General features: G+C 37.3%; 1 protein-coding gene across 4 annotated transcripts in view; it reads left to right on the top strand.

The window, feature by feature from the left end:
• Positions 1-22,617, top strand: part of BAZ1A (bromodomain adjacent to zinc finger domain 1A) — a 92,472-nt gene that overhangs the window by 24,770 nt on the left and 45,085 nt on the right. For all 4 annotated transcript variants that reach the window (XM_040620832.1, XM_040620830.1, XM_040620829.1 and 1 more), the window contains 2 exons: positions 9,772-9,915; positions 21,433-21,534. In XM_040620832.1, coding sequence (XP_040476766.1) covers positions 9,772-9,915; positions 21,433-21,534 — 246 coding nt within the window. The remainder of the gene's footprint in view (positions 1-9,771; positions 9,916-21,432; positions 21,535-22,617) is intronic.

Below are 22,617 nucleotides of genomic sequence, written 5' to 3'. Positions count from 1 at the left end.
CGGTCAGTGAGTCAGTCAGTGTGTTGCTTTTCATTGTTACCATATTAAGAATGTTACTGACCTGGGACGCCTGGGTGGCTCCGTTGGTTATAAGCGTCTGCCTTCGGCTCAGGTCATAATCCCAGGGTCCCAGGATCAAGTCTCTCACATCGGGCTTCTTGCTGAGTAGGGAGCCTGCTTCTCCCTCTGCCCCTCCCCCTACTTGTGTTCTCTCTCTGACAAATAAATACGTAGATAGGAATGTTATTGACCTTAAGGATAGTAAAAAAAAATATTCAGGTTATTTCCTTTGAGCTTCCAGCTAGAATTTGAGAACGTAGGGAGTAATTGTTATCTTAATTTGTTAGTTGTGTATATAATAATTTCTTTGCCAGTTCTTATTTTTTATGCACTGTATTTTGATGTGCAGAAGCCATCTGACTTTGATTCGACTAACTCAAGTTGTAAGAGAGAATATCCGTATATTGAACTTCTTTTTTCATGAAGAATGGATTTTTAGATGAAATTTCATAATGTTTATTATGGTTGAGGTAGAAATAAACTATAGAATAGGTCTCCCTTGACATAGTTTTTGCATTACACAGAACTCTCTGGCCTTTCTTCTAGTTAAGTATCGCAGGACTGACTAGACTATACTTCATTGAGATCTAACAAGTAGACCTACTTCAGTTAGCCTTTCTCATGTCCATTGATGTTTTTAGAAAAACAACAAATGTTTTTCTTTTAAGCTAAAAAATAAATTAAGGGGCACCTGGGTGGCTCAGTTGGTTGAGCATCTGCCTATGGCCCAGGTCATGATCTCAGGGTTCTGGGATCAAGCCCCTGATTCTCTGGTCCATAAAGAGTCTCAGAACAGTTCAAAATGAAACATTCTTGGAACTACTCTGATCAGTATGTCTAAAAAAGTGAGGAGTTAATAAAGCAACCTTTTCTGACCTCTTCTTCCCACCAACAAGTAATCAACATAATTCAGCCTTGTTTGAAATAGCAGACTTGTTGTCAGACCTTAATTTGAGGTGTTTTTTTTTAAACTCTCAACTTCAAATTAAGCATGTATACTCTGTTTCTACTTATAAAGTTGAAGTAAGTATCCAAGCACAGCATTTTTAAATAAATGTTCTTGACACCTGTATTACAAGAAAATAAAAGGTTAATGAGGCAGCACAGGAGAGCAGGCATAAAGTATGCCATAAATTCATCATGCTCCATTTTTAGAGACCAAACAGAGAGAGGCAGTGTCTTATGTCAAGTAAGTCTCCCCAAGTTTCTAGTCTTCTTTCCTTCTGCTGTTAACTGTTTGTCTTCTACCCCAAATGCCTTGTAAAAACTCTGCATATGTTTCAATTCTAGAGTGTTTTATAATTTTGCTTTAATGAATTTGTATTTTGAGATATAAATTGAACTATGACTATTAAAACAAATTACCTTTAAAACAAAACCAACTTCTGGGGGGAAGAGGTATATACCATATTCTTATAAAAGGCTGTTTCCTTGTTTAGTCCGTCACCGTTAAGATTTATGGCTAACTTCTGCTATGTCCTCATTCTGTGCTTACTGCTGTTCCACAGACTTGCTTTCACTCTTGAAAGTGTTTAAGTCATTAGCACTGTCGGAGCCTCTTGACTGCCTCGGCTGAAAGCTCTGAAATACCATTAGGTCAATACAGTGTTTCTTTTCCCCTTCAACTCCGGTAATAAAGTGGAAGATTAGAAAATATATGGGCTTCAGAGTCAAAGCTAAAGTTTTGGCTGTATCATTACTGATTGTATGATCATGAGCGAATGATTTAACTTTTCTGACCCTAAATTTTGATCTTCTGGAAAATGAATAACTGTGGAGTTGGTATGAAGACAGAAACATGTATAAGTCATGTACTTATCTGGCATACAGGAGCTCTAATAATAATAAGGATCATCTTTTGATTGCCAGCCTCCGCTCTGTCCTCAAATAATGGAGCATAACTTTAGAAAGTTTCTGTATCCTAAAAGACCCACTAGCTAGGTGTGGATTCATGATTCTTTAACCTTTTTTACGTTCCAGTCTTCTTTGGACTCACTAGAACCAAGAAATTGTGGCAAATGGATTTGAAAGACATAGACTAAACCTATTTAGAAATCTATTAGAAGGTGTTGACTTAACATCTTGAAAAGTTAACTGAAGTTGAGCTTAGCACCAGCGAGAGGCCTGCCCTTGATTAGATTAGCAAGAAATGCTAAACCTGTGGTTTGTGCAAAGTTAATGGCATTGGTAATAACTAGTATATATAAAACATTTCTTACATTCTCAGCTATGTCTCTATATTTTACTGGTTTGCTTCTCCCTTATTCTGTCAGGAATTATATTTCTATGTTATTTTTCTGTTGGTTTTAAATAAATTAGTTGTTGAATTATTGTAGCTCTGTGGGCCCTACTGGGAACATAGACTCTTCCCTTCAGTAGACTGTCAGACCATTTTAGGCACCACACCAACCATACCTGAGCCTGGAGCAGACCCATTTCTTTGTTTTTCCTTCATGACTACCACGACGGTCACAACTTAGGGGTATTGATCTGGGCTCGGCCAGTGAAAACCATCTCTTTTTGTAACTTGAAGAACCTTGTCATAAGTTCACTGAAGAGCTTCCTTCATTACCACAGGGAACTCTGAGCAAATCATCCCTAAATGGTACCCAGGCCCTTCAAAGTGGGTCCATTTGAGGTGGGGGGGGTGTTAAGAGACACAAACTTCCAGTTATAAATAAGTCACGGAAATGAAAAGTGTAGAGAATATAGTCAGTAATGTTGTAATAGCGTTGTATGGTGATAGATGGTGACTATACTTACACCATGGTGAGTCCTGCATAGTGTATAGACCCGTTGAATCACCATGTTGTACACCTGAAATGGATATAACGTTGCATGTCAGCTGTACCTCAATGATACATTTTTTAAAGTGGGTCCATTTGATCGATTCCTTGCATATTTTTGTGCAGTTCAAGTCACTAGCATATTTTTGTGCAGTTCAAGTCACTAAATTACAGAACCTTTTTATTATTAGGCTACATAATTACCTAACATTTTTGATAGGCCTTCCTGTAGTTGTTCCTCTTTAGAAATACTGGTTTATTCCTGCCAACCAATGGTGAAAGTCAGCCTGCAGTTCTTTTTACACCATTTACATTTGCTACCAATTTAGGTTTGATAATTGAGCTCCTTAAACTTTATTGTTAGAACAGAAAAAAATTCTTTAAAAAAAAAAACATAGTAAAATAAACATAAGATTTGCCATTATAATCATTTTTAAATGTATGATTTGGTGTCATTAAGTACATTCACAGTGTTACGTAACCATCACTACTATTTCATCATTCCAAACAGAAACTCTGTACCCATTAAGCAATAACTCCCCATTTCTCCCTCCCTCCAGACCCTGGTAACCTTTATTTTATTTTCTGTCTCCATGAATTTTCCTATTCTAGATATTTAACATAAGTGGATTTGTACACTATTTGTTATTTTGTGTTTGGCTTATTTCACTGAGCATAATGTTTTCAAAGTTCATCCATGTTGTAGCCTGTATCAGAATTTCATCCCTTTTTGTGGCTGCTGAATATTCCACATTTTGTTTCTCCATTTACCTATTGGTAGACATTTTAGTTTTTTTCCACCTTTTGGTTATTGTGAATAAACCCCTTATGAACATTGGTATTTGCTGAGTTCCTGTTTTCAGTTCTTTTGGGTGTATAGCTAGAAATGGATTTGCTAGGTCATATGATAATTCTATGTTTAATTTTTTTTAGGAATCACCATATTGTTTTCACAGCAACTACACCCTTTTATATTCCCACCAGCAATGCACACGGGTTCCAATTTCTCCATATCCTCACTAACACTCGTTATTTTTCATTTTTGTTCTTTTAATAATAGCAATCTTGGTATAAAGTAGTATCTCATTACAGTTTTGATTTTGTATTTCCCTTACGATTAATGATGGGTGAACATCTTTTCGTGTGCTTATTGCCATTTGTAACTTTCTTGGAGAAATGTCTGTTTAGGTCCTTTGCCTGTTTTTGAATCGGGTTGTTTGTTTTTTGTTGAGTTATAAGAGTTCTTTATATGTTCTGCCGTGTCTTTGTCTGGTTTGTGTATCAGGGTAATGTTGGTGTAATAAAATGAGTTAAGAAGTGTTATATCCTCTTTAATTTTTGAAAGATTTTGAGAATTTGTATTATTCTTTGAATGTTTAGTAGAATTTGCCAGTGAAGCTGTCTGGTCCTGGGCTTTCCTTTGTTGGAAAGTTTTTTTGATTACTGATTCAATCTCCTTTTTTTTTTTTTTTAATAATGATTTTTTATTATATTATGTTAGTCACCATATAGTACATCCCCGGTTTTCGATGTAAGGCTCGATGATTCATTAGTTGTGTATAACACCCAGTGCACCATGCAATATGTGCCCTCCTTACTACCCATCACCGGTCTATCCCATTCCCCCACCCCCCTCCCCTCTGTAGCCCTCAGTTTGTTTCTCATAGTCCATAGTCTCTCATGTTTCATTCCCCCTTCTGATTACCCCCCTTTCTTTATCCCTTTCTTCCCCTACTGATCATTCTAGTTCTTATGTTCCATAGATGAGAGAAATCATATGATAGTTGTCTTTCTCTGCTTGACTTATTTCACTAAGCATTATCTCCTCCAGTGCCGTCCATGTTGTAGCAAATATTGAGAACTCATTCTTTCTGATTGCTGAGTAATATTCCATTGTATATATGGACCACAACTTCTTAATCCAGTCATCTGTTGCAGGGCATCTCCGCTCCTTTCACGATTTAGCTATTGTGGACATTGCTGCTATGAACATTGGGGTGCATATGGCCCTTCTCTTCACTACGTCTGTATCTTTGGGGTAAACACCCAGTAGTGCAATGGCTGGATCATAGGGTAGCTCAATTTTTAACTTTTTAAGGGACCTCCACACTGTTTTCCAGAGTGGCTGTACCAACTTGCATTCCCACCAACAATGTAGGAGGGATCCCCTTTCTCCACATCCTCTCCAACAATTGTTGTTTCTTGCCTTGTCTATTTTTGCCATTCTAACTGGCGTAAGGTGGTATCTCAGTGTGGTTTTGATTTGAATTTCCTTGATGGCTAATGATTTTGAACATTTTTTCATGTGTCTGTTAGCCATTTGTATGTCTTCATTGGAAAAGTGTCTGTTCATATCTTCTGCCCATTTTTTGATTTGTTTATTTGTTTCTCGTGTATTGAGTTTGAGAAGTTCTTTGTAGATCTTGGATACCAGTCCTTTATCTGTAGTGTCATTTGCAAATATATTCTCCCATTCCGTGGGCTGCCTCTTAGTTTTTCTGACTGTTTCCTTGGCTGTGCAGAAACTTTTAATCTTGATGAAGTCCCATAAATTCATTTTATCTTTTGTTTCTCTTGCCTTTGGGGATGTGTCATGAAAAAGGTTGCTTTGGTCTTTTTTCCACCGGATGTTTTTTCCTGCTTTATCAAAGATTAGTTGCCCAAAGAGCCGAGGGTCCATTTCTGGGTTCTCTATTCTGTTCCATTGGTCTATGTGTCTGTTTTTGTGCCAGTACCATGCTGTCTTTGTGATCACAGCTTTGTAGTACAGCTCGAAATCCGGCATTGTGATGCCCCCAGCTTTGTTTTTCCTTTTCAACAGTTCCTTGGAGATTCGGGGTCTTTTCTGGTTCCATACAAATTTAAGGACTATTTGTTCCAGTTCTTTGAAAAATGTCCTCGGTATTTTGATCGGGATAGCATTGAAAGTGTAGATTGCTCTGGGTAGCATGGACATTTTAACTATGTTAATTCTTCCAATCCATGAGCATGGAATATCTTTCCATCTTTTTATGTCTTCCTCAATGTCTTTTAAGAGTGATTTATAGTTTCTAGAATAAAGGTCCTTTACGTCTCTGGTTAAGTTAATTCCAAGGTAACGTATGGTTTTTGGTGCTATTGTAAATGGGATGGATTCCCTGATTTCTCTTTCTTCGTTCTTGTTATTCGTGTGCAGAAATGCAACTGATTTCTGAGCATTGATTTTGTATCCCGCCACGTTACTGAATTGCTCTATAACTTCTAATAGTTTGGGAGTGGCTTCTTTTGGGTTTTCCATATAGAGTATCATGTCGTCTGCGAAGAGAGACATTTTGACTTCTTCTTTGCCGATTTGAATACCTTTGATCCCTTTTTGTTGTCTGATTGCTGTTGCAAGGATGATTACTGATTCAATCTCCTTACTACTTAACAGATCTATTCAGATTTTCTATTTCTTCTTGGGTCAGTTTTGGTAGTTTGTGTATTTCTAAGAATTTGTCCATTTTATCTAAGCTATCCAGTTTGTCAGCGTACAATTGTCCATAATCTTTTATTATAATCTTTTTTAGTTCCGGTAAAGTCACTAGTAATGTCCCTACTTTCACTTCTTGTTTTAGTAATTTGAGTCCTCTCCCTTTGTTCTCAATTCTTTAAGAGCAAGTTGTAAAGGAATCACATATGGTACTTTTCATTGAACCTATATAACAGTCAGAATGAGGGAAAATGATCAAAGAAAGATGATTTGAGAAGATGATTTGGATTCACCTACATAGTCTACATTTTGTGGATTCCTTAAACCTTGGGGTGCTGTAAAACCAATTGATTCTTCAATTTGGGTATAGAGCAAAAATTTTCTAGCAGGAAATCCATGGTCCTGGTTTTCTCTGTGCCTAACAGCAGTATTAGATATTTTAGGATATACTAAAGATGTTCTTCTAATGGAGGGTTAATAGGCACATGGTAAAATGTACACTAATGAAAATATGTGCTATTATTTTATAAAAATTCACCAGCTTCCCAAAATGAGTCTGCTCTGAATATACTGTTTGTCTTTCTGTAATTGTATGATTCTCTTTATGTTGGGAGTAAGTGACAAAAATTAATTTTGAAAAAACAGAGACAAAGGGGTCAGTTATCAGTTTATTGAATCAAAGGAAAGATTAAATAGCTAAACCTGAGATGAGATGAGCCAAGTTGGAGGAAGAACAGGAATAAGAGAATTGATTGCCTCTAGTACCTTTGCCATCTCTCCTCTCTTCTCTCTTGTTGGCTTCATCTTCTCACTGCACAGTTACCTGCTTCTTGTGGCAGGAAACATGGCTGCCAGCACCACCAGAACTTTAGATCTTATAAATTCCGTGATGAGAGAGGGACTGATTTTTGCTTTCTAGATTCCAAATTTAAAATCTTGGAAAAGATTGGGCTGCAGGGGTGGCTTAGTTGGTTAAGTGTACGACTCTTGATTTTGGCTCAGGTCATGATCTCTATGGGTTGTGAGATGGAGCACCATGTCGGACTTCATGTTCAGTGGGGAATCTGCCTGAGATTCTCTCCTCTCCCTCTGTGTACCCCGCCTTGCGCACATGTGCTCTGGCTCACTCTCCCTCTCTCTAAAAGTAAATAAATCTTTTAAATATATATATATATTATATATATATCTCTTGGAAAAGATTCATTAGCTCAGCAAAAAGGTGCCTGCCCAGTATCAACTAACTCTGGCCGGGACCTTGTGGGAACATGACAGCTCTACTAGTAGCCTTGTGGAGGGAGGTAGGTTATGGGAGGAATGAAGTTCATAGGAGAATGGAGATGGTGAATAGACAGGCAGTTTTATGAGTGCCCACAATATATCAAAACTCGTTTATGGTATGTAGGATGACCAAATGAATGATAAATAGTGAGTGAATCATCTAATCTTGAACTACTTTTTCTCAGAGAAAAGGGGTTTACCCTATTGGTAACTGTAGGTGTATATGTACTTAAGATATTCTTAGTTATTAATAAAACCTCCCCCTGGATTGCCTAGGAATTGTTTTCTCTCACCCTCTTCCCTTTCCTGCCCCCAAGATCCTGGCAACCGATTATCTACTTTCTGTCTGTGAATTTGCCTATTCTGAATATTCCCTATAAATGGAATCATATACTAGGTGGCCTTTTATGTCTGGTTTATTTCATTTGGCATAATGTGTTCAAAGTTCATCTATACTTCATTTTACTTTTTGCATTAAATAATATCCCACTTGTGTGGATATACTACAGTTTAATTATTACTTGAAAATTGGCATAGTAAAAATGGGATTGAGAAATATTTCCATTATGGTGAATATCTCTGAAGTTGCAGCCCATAAAATCCAGATAGAGTGGGCATAGGCTAAGGAACTCAAAAGAGAGGCAATAAAGAAATGGGCAGAAGACATGAACAGACATTTCTCCAAAGAAGATACCCAAATGGCCAACAGACACATGAAAAAATGCTCAACATCATTCAGCATCAGGGAAATACAAATCAAAACCACAATGAGATACCACCTCCCACCAGTCAGAATGACTAAATTAACAAGTCAGGAAACAACAGATGTTGGCGAGGATACAGAGAAAGGGGAACCCTCTTACACTGCTGGTGGGAATGCAAGCTGGTGCAGCCACTCTGGAAAACAGTATGGAGGTTCCTCAAAAAGTTGAAAATAGAGCTACCCTAGGACCTGACAATTGCACTGCTGGGTATTTACCCCAAAGATGCAAATGTAGTGATTGGAAGGGGCACCTGCACCCCAATGTTTATAGTAGCAATCTACAATGGCCAGACTATGGAAGGAGCCCCAGATGTCCATCGACAGATTAAAGGATAAAGAAGATGTCGTGTGTGTGTGTGTGTGTGTGTGTGTGTGTGTGTATACACACACACACAATGGAATATTACTCAGCTATCAAAAAATGAATTCTTGCCATTTGCAACCACATGGATGGAACTAGAGGGTATTATGCTAAGTGAAATAAGTCAATCAGAGAAAGACAATTATCATGTGGTTTCACTTATATGTGGAACTTAAGAAACAAAAGGGAGAATCGTAGGGAAAGAGAGGGAAAAATAAAGTAATAGGAAAGCAGAGAGGGAGACAAAGCATAAGAGACTCTTAACTATAGGAAACGAATTGAGGGTTGCTGGAGGGGAGGGAGTTGGGGGGTGGGGGTAACTGGGTGATGGACATTAAGGAGGGCATGTGATGTAATGAGCACTGGATATTATATAAGACTGATGAATCACAGGCCCATACCTCTGAAACCAATAACACATTATATGTTAATTAAAAAAAATAGAGGCAATAGAACTAGTGAAGAGGAAGTTTTATAGAGATCAGAAATGCCAACAAAAGCTACAGTGAGAATGAAAAAGGTTATGATCAGGAGAATTTCAGAATTTAAAATGTTGGATGCTTTGAAAAACTTTAAGATCCAATCTCTATAATGACATATTATGCCAGTATTTGATTTTCTAAGCAATAACTTTAGTTAAGAATGTAATTGTTGGGATGCCTGTGTGGTGCAGTTGGTCGGGTGTCTGCCTTCAGCTCAGGTCATGATCCCAGAGTCCTAGGATGCAGTCCCACATTGGGCTCCTTGCTCAGTAGGGAGCCTGCTTCTCCCGTCTTCCTGCCTGTCTCTCTCTCTCTCTCTCTCTGACAAATAAATAATAAAATATTTTTTTAAAAAAGAATGTAATTGCTAAGAATCTTGATAAATTGACCTTTCTATTATTTTAAATTATAGCTAACCTTTGCTTAAATTGGATGTTACAGATTTTCTGTTAATTTGGTTATGTCAATGAGTCATAGTTTCTACAAAACAAAATATCTTTTCAGTTGTTTAAAATAAGTAGATTGTTCTTAAATGTTTGATTATAAAATATTAAATAATTTGCATTTTTTAATGTATCATTTTCTTTCAGGTTACAGTGTAGGATTTTGGAAGTCCTCCCTCCATCACATCAAAATGGCTTTGCTAATGGACACGTCAGCAGTGTTGATGGAGAAACTATTATCATCAGTGATAGTGATGATTCAGAAACACAAAACAGTTCTTTTCAAAATGGGTAAGTGATACTTACTAATTTTTAAAATGTATACCAGATTAGCTAAAGATACCCTATTGAAATAATTTTCTCTTTAATCCTTCCCTTTTTCCTTTGTAACCCTACAGTGTAAAATCCATCTAAGTGATGGGGCTCAACAACACGTGTTAGAATTTGCAAAATTGAAAGCACCTAGTTAACTCTAGTGAGCTGCTTAGGAACAATTGAAATTCACCTCATTCAGATACACTTATGCGTTCCAATTTGGTTTACTTGGAAAATTCATTCTGTACTTTAATTATTGTACTTAATCACTTTATGGTGCATTTGGTAAAGAAACTAACCTTCTGAAATTCAGTCAGTTGACAGCCTAGGTCAGCTGAGTGCTCCTGGAGAAAAATCACACAAGCACATGTGGATTGGCATTGTCTACAGGTAAATTTAAAATCTCAGCTAAGTCTTCAGTTGATTGAAAGTCTTCTTACTTCACTTAGCATAATCCCCTCCAGTTCCATCCATGTCGGTGCATATGTGGAACATAAGCAGTGGCACGGAGGACTACAGGGGAAGGGAGGGAAATCTGAAGGGGGAGAAGTCAGAGAGGGAGACGATCCATGAGAGACTGTGGACCCCGGGAAATGAACTGAGGGTTTCAGAGGGGAGGGGGGTCGGGGGAGGGGGTAACAGGGTGATTGGCACTGAGGAGGACACGTGTTGTGATGAGCACTGGGTGTTATACGTAACTAAGGAATCACTGAACACTGTATCAAAAGCTAATGATACAGTGCCTAACTGGACATAAAAAAGTCTTTTTACACGCTTTACATGCTCCATTCTCATTAGTAACTAACCTGGGGCTGCTTTTTTTTTTTTTTTTTTTTTTTTTTGAGCATTGTTGGCACACAGTTTTATATTAGTTTCAGGTTTAAAACAGCAACTCAGGGTTCCTGGCTGGCCCAGTCAGTAGAGTATATGACGCTAGATCTCAGGTTCGTGAGTTCAAGCCCCACATTGGGCACAAAGCCTACTTTTAAAAAAAAGACATAGTGATTCAACATCTCTCTATACTTATGCTATATGATGTAGTGATTCAGTCTCTCTGTAGTTACGCTCACCACAAATATAGCTACCATCTGTCACCCTACAATGCTATTACAATACCATTGACTATATTCCCTATGCTGTACCTTTGTATTCCTGTTACTTATTCATTCCGTAACTGGAAGGCTGTATCTTCTACTCCCCTTCACCCATTTTGCACATCCCTCATCCCTCTCCCCTCTGTCAACCATCAGTTTGTTTTCCGTACTTAGGTCTGATTCTGCTTTTTGTTTATTTATTCATTTGTTTTTTAGATTCTATGTATAAGTAAAATCATATGGTGTTTGTCCTACCCATGTTGTCACAAATGGCAAGATCTCATCCTTTTTGTGGCTGCCTAATATTTCAGTGTGTGTGTGTGTGTGTGTGTGTGTGTGTGTCTTTACTCATTCAATGGAGTAAATTGAGTTGCTATTGATGGACACTTGGGCTACTTCCATATCTTGGCTATTGTAAATAATGCTGCAATAAACATAGGGGTGGGGTGCATATATCTTTGTTAATTTATGTTTTTGTTTTCTTTGGGTGGATAGCCAATACAGGAATTATTGGATCATATGGTATTTCTATTTTTAATTTTTTGAGGATCCTCCATACTGTTTTCTACAGTGGCTGCACCAGTTAACATTCCTATCAACAGTGCACAGGGGTTCTTTTTTCTCCACATCCTCACCAACACTTATTTCATATCTTTTATATTTTTGCCATCCTGACAGGTGCATTTTCCTGATTACTAGTGATGTTGAGCATTTTTTTTTAAGTAGGCTCCATGCCCATGGTGGAGCCCAACGTGGGGCTTGAACTCATGACCCTGAGATCAAGACCTGAGCTGAGATCAGGAGTCAGACTGCTTAACCAACTGAGCCACACAGGAGCCCCAGATTTTGAGCACTTTTTTTTTTTTTTTTTTTAAGAATTGTTTATTTTTAGAGAGAGTGTGCATGCACGAGTTGGGGGAGGGACAAAGAGAGGTGTGAGAGAATCTCAAGCAGACTCCCTGCCAAGCAGGGAGCCTGACTTGGGGCTTGATCCCATGACCCATGAGAACATGACCTGAGCCAAGATCAAGAGTTGGATGCCCAGGTACCCCTTGAGCATTTTTTAGTGTGTCTTTTTGCCGTCTATGTATATGTGTTCTTTGGAAAAAATTTCTCTTCAGGTCCTCTGCCCATTTTTAATTGGATTATTTGGGGGTTTTTGGTGTTGAATTGTATCAGTTCTTCCCTGAGGCCGCTCTTAACAACTTCCTTTATCTTATTTGCATCTGAAATATCAATTACTATCAAATTCTGTCATTCAGAATTGTCATTGTAATTCAACTTCTTGTTTTGTCTGATTTGAACTATTGTATCTATAACTAGCGTTTGAGCCTTTGCTGTCCAGGCACTGTGCTAATTAGTCACTCCTGGGAGAGTGGTATTATCCTTATTTAACAAAAAGAACCTGAGCCTTAGAAATGTTAATTGGCGTTGCAAAAGGTCATCTAGCTAATGCATTGCCTGACATCAAAAATGATTTTTAGGTGAGTGAATGAAGCATGACATGGTCCTGTGTATTAAGTCTTTTGATACATCTCATTTTTTCTTGAGTTGCTACTTTATTAAGCAGAAAAAGATATTTATAGGTCATTTGTGTCGCTCATTGAATATAGGGTTTATGATGCAAAATTATTGAGTATTATGGTAGTTAATGTATATACTTTAGCAGCTCTGACAGTAGTAATTCATGTGTTTTGTTTAAAGTGTATGAAAGATTATAACCCTTAAATGGGGTTAATTATATATGAGTCTTGAAGGGTTAAATATAGATTTGTATATAAAAGACATTATTTAAATTGATGTTTAAATATGGTAAGCATTTATTTTTCTTAATTTTTTCATTTTAAAGTGATTAATCATTTAAGGCTATTTTGTAGTAACTTTTTTTTTTAAGTTTTAATTTATTTATTTGAGAGAGAAAGCACGAGCGAGAGAGCACAAGCAGGGGGAGGGAGAGGCAGGCTCCTACCTGAGCAGGGAGCCGGATGTGGGGCTCAGTCCCAGGACCCTGAGATTATGACCTGAGCTGAAGGCAGAAGGACACTTAACCGACTGAGCCATCCAGGTGCCCCTATTTTGGAGTAACTTTTAACCTAATCTTCTAGTTCTTGCAGATGCTGTGAGGTACTTTAGGATGAGGAATGTCTAGACTCTTGGGGTCAGCACTCTGTTATTCAGCTTATTAATGTCCTTTCTCTTCCTTTTAGATTTGAGTATGAGCTATGTGCATAATTTGTAGCTAATTTGTTACCTTTACTACAAATCAAATAAATTTATAATCCCAGTTAGTAAATATTTTACCTGTTATATGTGGCAATCAATATATATTCCCATCGGTTCTACTTCTGCCGCATACAACAAGCTTATCACAGAGTGTTATTGAATTTGACCATAATTTCCTGCCTAAATAGGTTGTGCCTTATTCCATGAATGTAGGTACTTGGAATAGACCCCGGGTATAGTAAAAGTGAGTAAGCTAATTAATTACTTTATTCACAGATATTTTAACCTGTTTGTGATTCTCAAAGAATCTGAGCCTTCGCTATACATCAACATCATAAAATGCCTACCTCTTTGTAGATTGCTACCACTGTATCCTAATATACCAGGAAGAGTGAAACATAATCATCTTTGGACCTTTGTTCTGTTATTTCTATTAATTCCCTAACCTGAGTGAGTAAGAAATTTACTTCTTCTAGGTTGCTCCCTAACATCAAAACATAATCTGGAGTTTCTCATGTTTCAGTAGGTGGGTTGAAGGGATGAGAATGGAGTTACTTATTGGGCATTTTCCATTAGTTGAGCTGTATAACAGCACCCACATACGTTCTCTTATTTATTTTGTTCCTCAGAACCATTCTATAAGGTAGATGATCATACTCTTTTATCATTGAGGAGAAATGGAAGTTCAGAGTTAGAAAATTTTTCCAGCATCATCTAGTTCATAATATCTGTGAGACATACTAAGGCAGCATATTTAAAATTAAGTCTAGGTGCTTAAAATGGGCACCAGTGTTTGGGAGGGGGTGTTTAAAATATATATAATATAATATTTTCTGTTTTAACCATTTTAAGTGTATAATTCAATGGCATTAATTGCATTCACAGTGTCATACCACTATGACCACTATTCCCAAAACCTTTTCTTCACCCCAAACAGAAACTCTGTACCTGTTAGGTAATTATTCTACATTCCCTTTTCCCCCTCCATCACATGGTAACCTCTAATCTGCTTTCTGTCTCTATGAATTTACGTATTCTAAATATTTCATATAAGTGGAATTATACTGTGTTTGTCCTTTTGTGTGTGGTTTATTTCACTTAGTACTATTTTTCAACGTACATCCATATTGTGGTATGTTGAGATTTACAATGGAGCTTTTAATATACCTGTCTAAATATACTTTAGAAAGAGATGAGGCTAATTTTTGTAATCATTCCTTTTTATGGCTGAATCTTCCATTGTATGTATATACGACATTTTGTTTATCCATTCGTCTGTTGGTAGAGGCTTGAGTTTCCACCTTTTGGCTATTATGAATAATGCTGCAATGAATATTGATGTATGGGCACCTATTCAGGTCCCTGTTTGAAATTCTTTTGGGCGTATACCAAGGTGTAGAATTGCTAAGTCATATGACAGTTGTTTAACTTTTTGAGGAACTGCCGAACTGCTTTTCACAGCAACGGTGCCATTTTACATACTTACCAGCAGTATGTAAGGATTCCAGTTTGTCCACGTTCTCACCATCACTTACTATTTTTCAAGTTTTCTGGTTAAAGCCATCCTAGTGGGATGAAGTGGTATCTCATTGTGGTTTTGACTTTAATTTCTCCAATGATTAATGATAATGAGTAACTTTTCATTATTTGCCATTTATATATCTTCCTAGATATACAAGTCCTGTACCAATTTTTAAATTGGGTTGTCTTTTTGTTCAGTTATAAGAGTTCTTTATATATTCTGGTCATCAGAATTTTTAAAATAGGATATTTTGATACATTTGGGGGAGCATATTGATTATTTTTTCAAAGTCAATTTTAATCAGTAAAAGTAAGAAATTGAAGGCTTGACTTTTGATAGAGTTGCATTCCCTCAGAACAGCATATTATTAGCTTACTCATCAGTCTGGGCACTGACTGCAGAATCTGAGGGAACTAAACAGTAACTATGTATTTACCTTTATAGGTCAGCTTTTGTTGGTGGGCAGCAGTCAAGGTATTAGGAAGCAGGTCACTTACATATTTTGAGGATGGGTATTAACACCTTAAATGTGTGCTTCCTAAACTAAGTTAGTGAAAGAGACTGTAAGAAAATGTTATTTTTCTTATCACAAAGCCATGGACAAAGTCATGGACATAGCAGCCTTGGACATTTTAGTGTTCTCTGAATCTCAGCTTAGCGTTCTTGCAGAACTCTCCAATATCTTTGCCAGAACTGAATTCTAGAGTAACAGTGGGAAGTATTTAGCTGTTTACCATGGGATTTATGACAGAGCCTTTGATATACCAATCTAAATATACTTTTTTTTTAATTTATTTGGGAGAGAGAGAGTGAGCACAAGTGGGAGGGAGAGGGAGAGAGAATCTGAAACAGACTCCACGCTGAGTGCAGAGCCTGACTCGGGGCTTAATCCCATGACCACGAGATCATGACCTGAGCTGAAACCAAGAGCCAGATGCTTAACCACCTGAGCCACCCAGGCGCCCCCTAAATATACTTAAGAATGAATGAGGCTAATTTTTGTACCACTAGAATACTTTGTGTAAATTGTGTAATAAGGAATACTTTAAATTTAGAATTGCTCATTTCTTTTATGTGTGTACAAGCAAATTTTACTTTTAAAATTGACTTGCTGGTATTTATAGCACTAAATAAAAGATCAGACTATATTTTAGGGAAGATAATTTGCATCATATAAAATTGAGGTAAAGAGATCTAGGGTTTTGCCTGATAGTCCTACTCTTTGAAATACACATATTGTGTATCTGCTCTTGATGTTCCTTTCTTTACTCATCGCTTATGTCTGCCCATCAAGAATGGGTTAAGTAGGGGTGCCTGGGTGGCTCAGTCAGTTAGGCAGCTGCCTTTGGCTTGGGTCATGATCCCGGAGTTGTGGGATCGAGCCCCACATCAGGCTCCCTGCTCTGTGGAAAGCCTATTTCTCCCTCCCCCTCTGCTGTTCCCCCTGCTTGTGCATGCACGCGCGCTCTCTCTCTCCCTTCTGTCAAAATAAATAAAATCTTTAAAAAAAAAAAAAAAAGAATGGGTTAAGTAGTTACACTTATGTCTGCTGTTGTTCCTTTCCCTCCAGAGTTACTAATACATTTTAAGAAAATTTCTATTTGAAAATCCTCACAACTTGTTGAGACCATAATCTGTGTAACTACTTCATACAAGTGTCGTTTCTTTTTTTCCTTTTTTTTTTTTTTTTTGAAGATAGATTGATTGACTGATTGATTTATAAATAAAGCAAGAGAGCATGAGCTGGGAGAGGGGCAGAAGGAGAAGCAGGTTCCCCACTGAGCAGGAGCTGGACGCTGGGCTCCATCCCAAGACCCTGAGATCATTACCAGAGTTGAAGGCGATGCTTAACTGACTGAGCCACCCAGGCGCCTCACAAGTTTCCTTTCTTAATGAAAGCCAAATAGTGAAGTTCATTTGCAATCAAAAAATTCTCTGAAAATTTAAATTGATAGGCAGTGCTGACTGAAAGAGTCCTGAGAGTCCTGAAAATATTCACTAGTTTACTGTATGATTTCAGTATGATTCAGGTATGCCAAGTATATAGGTGAGTGTGTTTAGTTGCTTTTAGGATTTGTAGAAGAAACTAAATATGGTATTTGTAGCAACTCAGATTCGTAGGTAAATAACACTTTGTAACAATACACTCTGCTGTTGTGGTTTAAGGCTATAAAAATTTAAGGTCAGGCTGCTTTTATCCTTTATGTTTATCCTCCAGAGTTTTATGGAGTCATGTCTAGGCAGATATTACTTAAAGTTTAAAATATCATAAAAATATTATCCTAACCTGAAAATAGTACATGAACAAAAATACATTTTTGGTAACTTCTTATATCCTGGTGGTAATTTGCAAGAGCAGAAGGAAAAACTAACTATTTTTGGAACCTTGAAGAGTATATTGTGTATCCCGTTTCGAAATACTGTGCAACTGACTTCCTTCATGCAGTGTCATCTGGCTGTGATGATAACCTGCTTAATTGTTAGTAAGATTATGGAATCTGAGTGTGTTTTTTAAAGAAGTAGATCTAATTGTTTTGCTAATTGTAGTTCATACGTGAAATTTTTATATATGAAAGGTCACGTTAGCATTTTAAATTCCAAAAATAAACAAACAAAACACCATAAGTAACCGTTTATGCTGAAGCTTAATTATTTGATCTTTTGCCATTTCTATTGTACTGCTATAGGAAAAAATTTAAATTGCCTCTTTAGTATCAAATATTGTCCACGGGATAGCAACAAAAACAATTGCCATTATGAGAAAATCAAAGTAGAACTAAAATTATATATATATAGATATGTTATATATCGATAGATAGATAGATAGATAGATAGATAGATAGATAGATAGATAGATAGATAGATAAACTATAGCGGACGCAGGCGCCCCAATCAGTTAAGCGTCCGACTCTTGATTTCGGCTCAGGTCATGATCCGCAGGGTTGTGAGATCGAGCCTAATGTCTGGCTCCACAATAGAGCCTGCTTGGGAGTTCCTCTCTCCCTCTGCCCCTCCTCCCCAAAAAAATATATATAACTAGACATATTGAAATATGGTATATTTATAAAATAAATAAGTGGTAAAATGTTGTGAATAAATCATTGGAATGGCGATCTAATTTCTATAAACATAATATTTGATGTTAATATGCCAGTATAGAGCTCGTAACAGATCTGCACTTGTTGCTAATAAAACAGTCTCTTAGTCACAGTCATGGCTAAGATCACTACATTCAGTTTAGTACTCCAGCTATTTAGGCCTAGGCTATAGGAAGCAAGGGAGAAAAATTATTAAAGTGGGGTTTCTTTTTGTTATTATCTTTTAATTCCTGTCTTATAGGTGAATCCATATGATAAGAAGCAGTTTCTGGGGGTGCCTGGGTAGCGCAGTCGTTAAGCGTCTGCCTTCGGCTCAGGGCATGATCCCGGCGTTGTGGGATCGAGTCCCACATCGGGCTCCTCCACTGGGAGCCTGCTTCTTCCTCTCCCACTTCCCTGCTGTGTTCCCTCTCTCTCTGGCTGTCTCTCTTTCACATAAATAAATAAAATCTTTAAAAAAAAAAAAAAAAGAAGCAGTTTCTGTTGGTCTCTAATATCTGTACTTCCTTGGAAATAACCCAGTTATGATTTTATTCTGTGTAGAATTTTGTGTAAGAGTTACAGCAAAACGTCCCTAAAAATATTTTCACTGATTGGAAAAAATGATTTTAATTCTAGTATGTTTTATCTTCAGAAATGAATTTAATGATATAGCAAGAAAAAACAAAAAATAATTTTTATACACACAAAAAAATCACATTTTTATAGCCTCAAATCCATTAAGATAAAGTTCATAAACAAGTTTTCTATAAACAAATAATATATAAATTAAATAAATATATTTATGCATTTATAATTGTGACTTAAAATATAATTATATACTGCAATTGGTGGTAATCTTTTAAGTGCAATCTATATTATACTTGATCAACCCTTTATACGTATAAAATGGTGATGATTAATTGCTAAGTTAGCACCAATTCAAAAAACGATATCAAGATAAAAAATCAACTGCCGCTGATTCATTAAAACCCATTTTTCTTTTTCCCTCTTTTCATTCCAAGAAATTCCTTTATTGGGAACTCACATCAGTATTGCTCTCTGAACACTTAGACTGTTGTTCTTTTGGGACAGTGCTTTTCAAGCTGCAGGTGATAGCCTCATGTAGGTTGTGAAATTAATTTAATAAGGAATTTTAATAGAATAGAAAATATTAGACTGCATTCCATATATTCAGGCTGAATGATTAAATATATCTCCTGTGTATACTGGTCTCTATACTGTGTAAAGATCCTTGGCCCTCCAACTAGGAACTTAGTGCTGTTAAAGGTAAATACTTCAGTTTTATGTGTCTGATTGTCTCATACATTCCTTCCGTGTTGAGCCTCTCCCCACCTCCCCCCACCTTGTATGTACTGTATCTGTATCACTTTGGCTGTATCTGACCTTCATTGCTAAATGCTTCCTTTATCATCCTTTCATATTATTTTCTTTTCTGTAACCCTTACTTACATGCCAGTTACGTATGCACTTGCATTCACAGAGGCAGCTTTTCAAGAATCCAACCACTTGTCTCTCTACTGCCACCACTACCACCATAGTCTGGAACTGCCATCAGTTCTCATTTGGTTCATTTCACTAGCTTCCTTTTTTTTTTATATAATGCAAATGTTTTATCATTTATTTATATTGCATTTTATCCTAAAAGGTTTTTTTTATTTTAATGTTTTTTTATTATATTATGTTAGTCACCATACAGTACATCCCTGGTTTCTGATGTAAAGTTCAATGATTCATTAGTTGCGTATAACACCCAGTGCACCATGCAATACATGCCCTCCTTACTACCCATCACCGGTCTATCCCATTCTCCCACCCCACTCCCCTCTGAAGCCCTCAGTTTGCTTCTCATAGTCCACAGTCTCTCATGTTTCATTCCCCCTTCTGATTACCCTCCCTTTCTTTATCCCTTTCTTCCCCTACCGATCTTCCTAGTTCTTATGTTCCATAGATGAGAGAAATCATATAATTGTCTTTCTCTGCTTGACTTATTTCACTTAGCATTATCTCCTCCAGTGCCGTCCATGTTGCAGCAAATGTTGAGAACTCGTTCTTTCTGATAGCTGAGTAATATTCCATTGTATATGTGGACCACAACTTCTTAATCCAGTCATCTGTTGAAGGGCATCTTGGTTCCTTCCACGATTTAGCTATTGTGGACAATGCTGCTGTGAACATTGGGGTGCATATGGCCCTTCTCTTCACTATGTCTGTATCTTTGGGGTAAATACCCAGTAGTTCACTAGCTTTCCAATAGATGTCCCTGTTTGCACTCTTGCCCCACAGTCTGGCAGCCAGAATAATCTTTCTGAAATGTAAGTTACATGGCAGCCAGAGTGATCTTTCTGAAGTGTAAGTTAAGTCATTATCTCCCCATTATTCAATAGCCTCTAGTGTCTTTTCAGAGTAAAATCCAAAACCCTTATTGATGGCCTATAATCTGGCCTTTCTTCTTCCCCTCTGGATCTTCTTTTGTTCTTCTTATTTATTCCACTTCTTGTGCAAACCATGGCTACTTCCACCTCAGAGCCTTACACACTCTCTTCTCTCTTCCTTTAAACTCATTTCAATCAATCAATCAATCAATAAACAAACAAACACACTCATTTCCCCAAGATACTCTCTTGAGTTGCTCCCTCTTTTCTTTCAGATCTCTGCTTAAATGTTAACTTCTTATCAGGCCAATCTCATCAGTTTATCAGGACTGTCGCTTTGTAAAATAGAGGACCTCCACCCTGCACTGTATTCCTTTCAAATCATTTACCACCCACCCGGTTGTAGATTTTTGTTTGCTTGCCTATATCTCCCCACCGTATTTCTATTTTGTTCACTATTTAATCCTACTGTTTAGTTTTTGGCACAGTGTGGGCTCTTAAGTATTTATTGGACCGATGGATGAATGCATCCTCAAAGGAAAGACAACATGAGTTGGTGGAGACAAGGATTAAATGTATAGCCTCTGCAAATTTTTTTTTAAAGATTTTATTTATTTATTTGACAGAGATAGAGACAGCCAGCGAGAGAGGGAAACAAGCAGGGGGAGTGGGAGAGGAAGAAGCAGGCTCATAGTGAAGGAGCCTGATGTGGGGCTCGATCCCATAATGCCAGGATCACGCCCTGAGCCGAAGGCAGACGCTTAACCGCTGTGCCACCCAGGTGCTCCGCCTCTGCAAATTCTTAAAACCCGGCAAACTACAGTATCTCCACTTTGCTCTTGCTCTATATAACTATTAAGAAGAAAGCTTATAAGCGAATCCAAGAGCTATTTGTTTACAAATTTATCTCACCTAAACTGGGTACTTCGTGCTTACTCATCTTTAGTTAATTTCCTCACACAGGAAAATTTATTGAACAAATAAAATACCTAACATAAAATAGTGTTTTGTACTATTTTGGCTAATAGAATAGTGAGGGATGTCAATAACTTACAAAATCCTAGTTAAACTAAAAATGCATTAGATTCTGTTACAGTGTGTTCTTAGAAACTATGTTTCTATTTAAAATCTCAGATTTTCAAACAAGTTATTAACTGATTTGTATCTTTGTTCTTTTTTAGGAAGAAAAAAGATGCAGTTGATCCCTTATTATTCAAGTACAAGGTGCAACCCACTAGAAAAGAATTGTATGAGTGTGCTATTGTTAAAGCAACACAAATCAGGTAAAACTCGGCATCTCATCTATGCTGGTTTAGAACAGAATGATTGTATTCAGTTAAGATTTGCTATAGAACAGTGTTGCGTGTGATTGTTTCTCTTTTTACAATACATGTACACTTACAGTCCTGGTGGACTCCAGGAGCCCTTTGTAACAAACCCGAAAGGATCCTGTTTATGAGGTACTTCTCATGAGAGAACTCCCGTTTTCAATGCTGAGACGTCTGATGGTACTTACGAATACATCACATTCATAATATTTTATTCATTAGACACAAACATCTCATCAGTCTCTTCCCATTCCTTAAAGTTAAATAGTAACAAATTAGTATCTTTAAAAACTCCTGTTTGAGGGGCACTTGGGTCTTGCAGTCAGTTAAGCATCTGCCTCTTGATTTCAGCTCAGGTTGTGATCTCAGCGTTGAGAGATTGAGCCCCCAAGTCAGGCTCCCTGTTAAGCATATAGTCTGCTCGGGATCATCTCTCTCTCCATGTGACCCTACCCCCACTCAAGCATGTGCTCCCTCTAAAAAAATAAATAAAATCTTTAAAAATTAATTAATTAATTAACTAATTCCTGTTTGAGTCCTGATCAAAGGAGGGGTAATGAGTGGTTAATATTTAAAGGAATTGACTTTAGGTTACACAGAACTATTTTAGGACAATCCCTATTGTTGCCTGTTGAGGTTAGGCCCTTAGTCATCTGAAAGTAAATTGACATTACCAGCCAGTTATCAGCTTGCCAGCCAGTAGTCAGTCTTGCATTTCACTTGATGTAAAATGATTTTACTTGGGGTGCCTGGGCTGGCTCAGTCAGTTACACATCTGCCTTCTGCTCAGGTCATGATCCCAGGGTCCTGGGATCGAGCTCCCCATCAAGCTCCCGGCTCAGCTTGTCCCTCTCCCTCTGCCTGCCTTTGCTCTTGCTTGTGTGCTCATGCGCTCGCTCTATCTCTCTCTCTCTCTCTCAAATAAATAAATTCTTTTAAAAAATAAAATAAAATGATTTTACTTATTCTCATGTACCTCTTGCCTCATATATACTCATGAGTCCAAAGAAAAGTGATAATAATGTAAGTGTTGAGTGA

The sequence above is a fragment of the Ursus maritimus genome, unplaced genomic scaffold, assembly GCF_017311325.1.
Source record: "Ursus maritimus isolate PB19 unplaced genomic scaffold, ASM1731132v1 scaffold_36, whole genome shotgun sequence".
NCBI classification, from domain to species: domain Eukaryota; kingdom Metazoa; phylum Chordata; class Mammalia; order Carnivora; family Ursidae; genus Ursus; species Ursus maritimus.
This window is presented reverse-complemented; position numbering and strand designations above follow the sequence as displayed.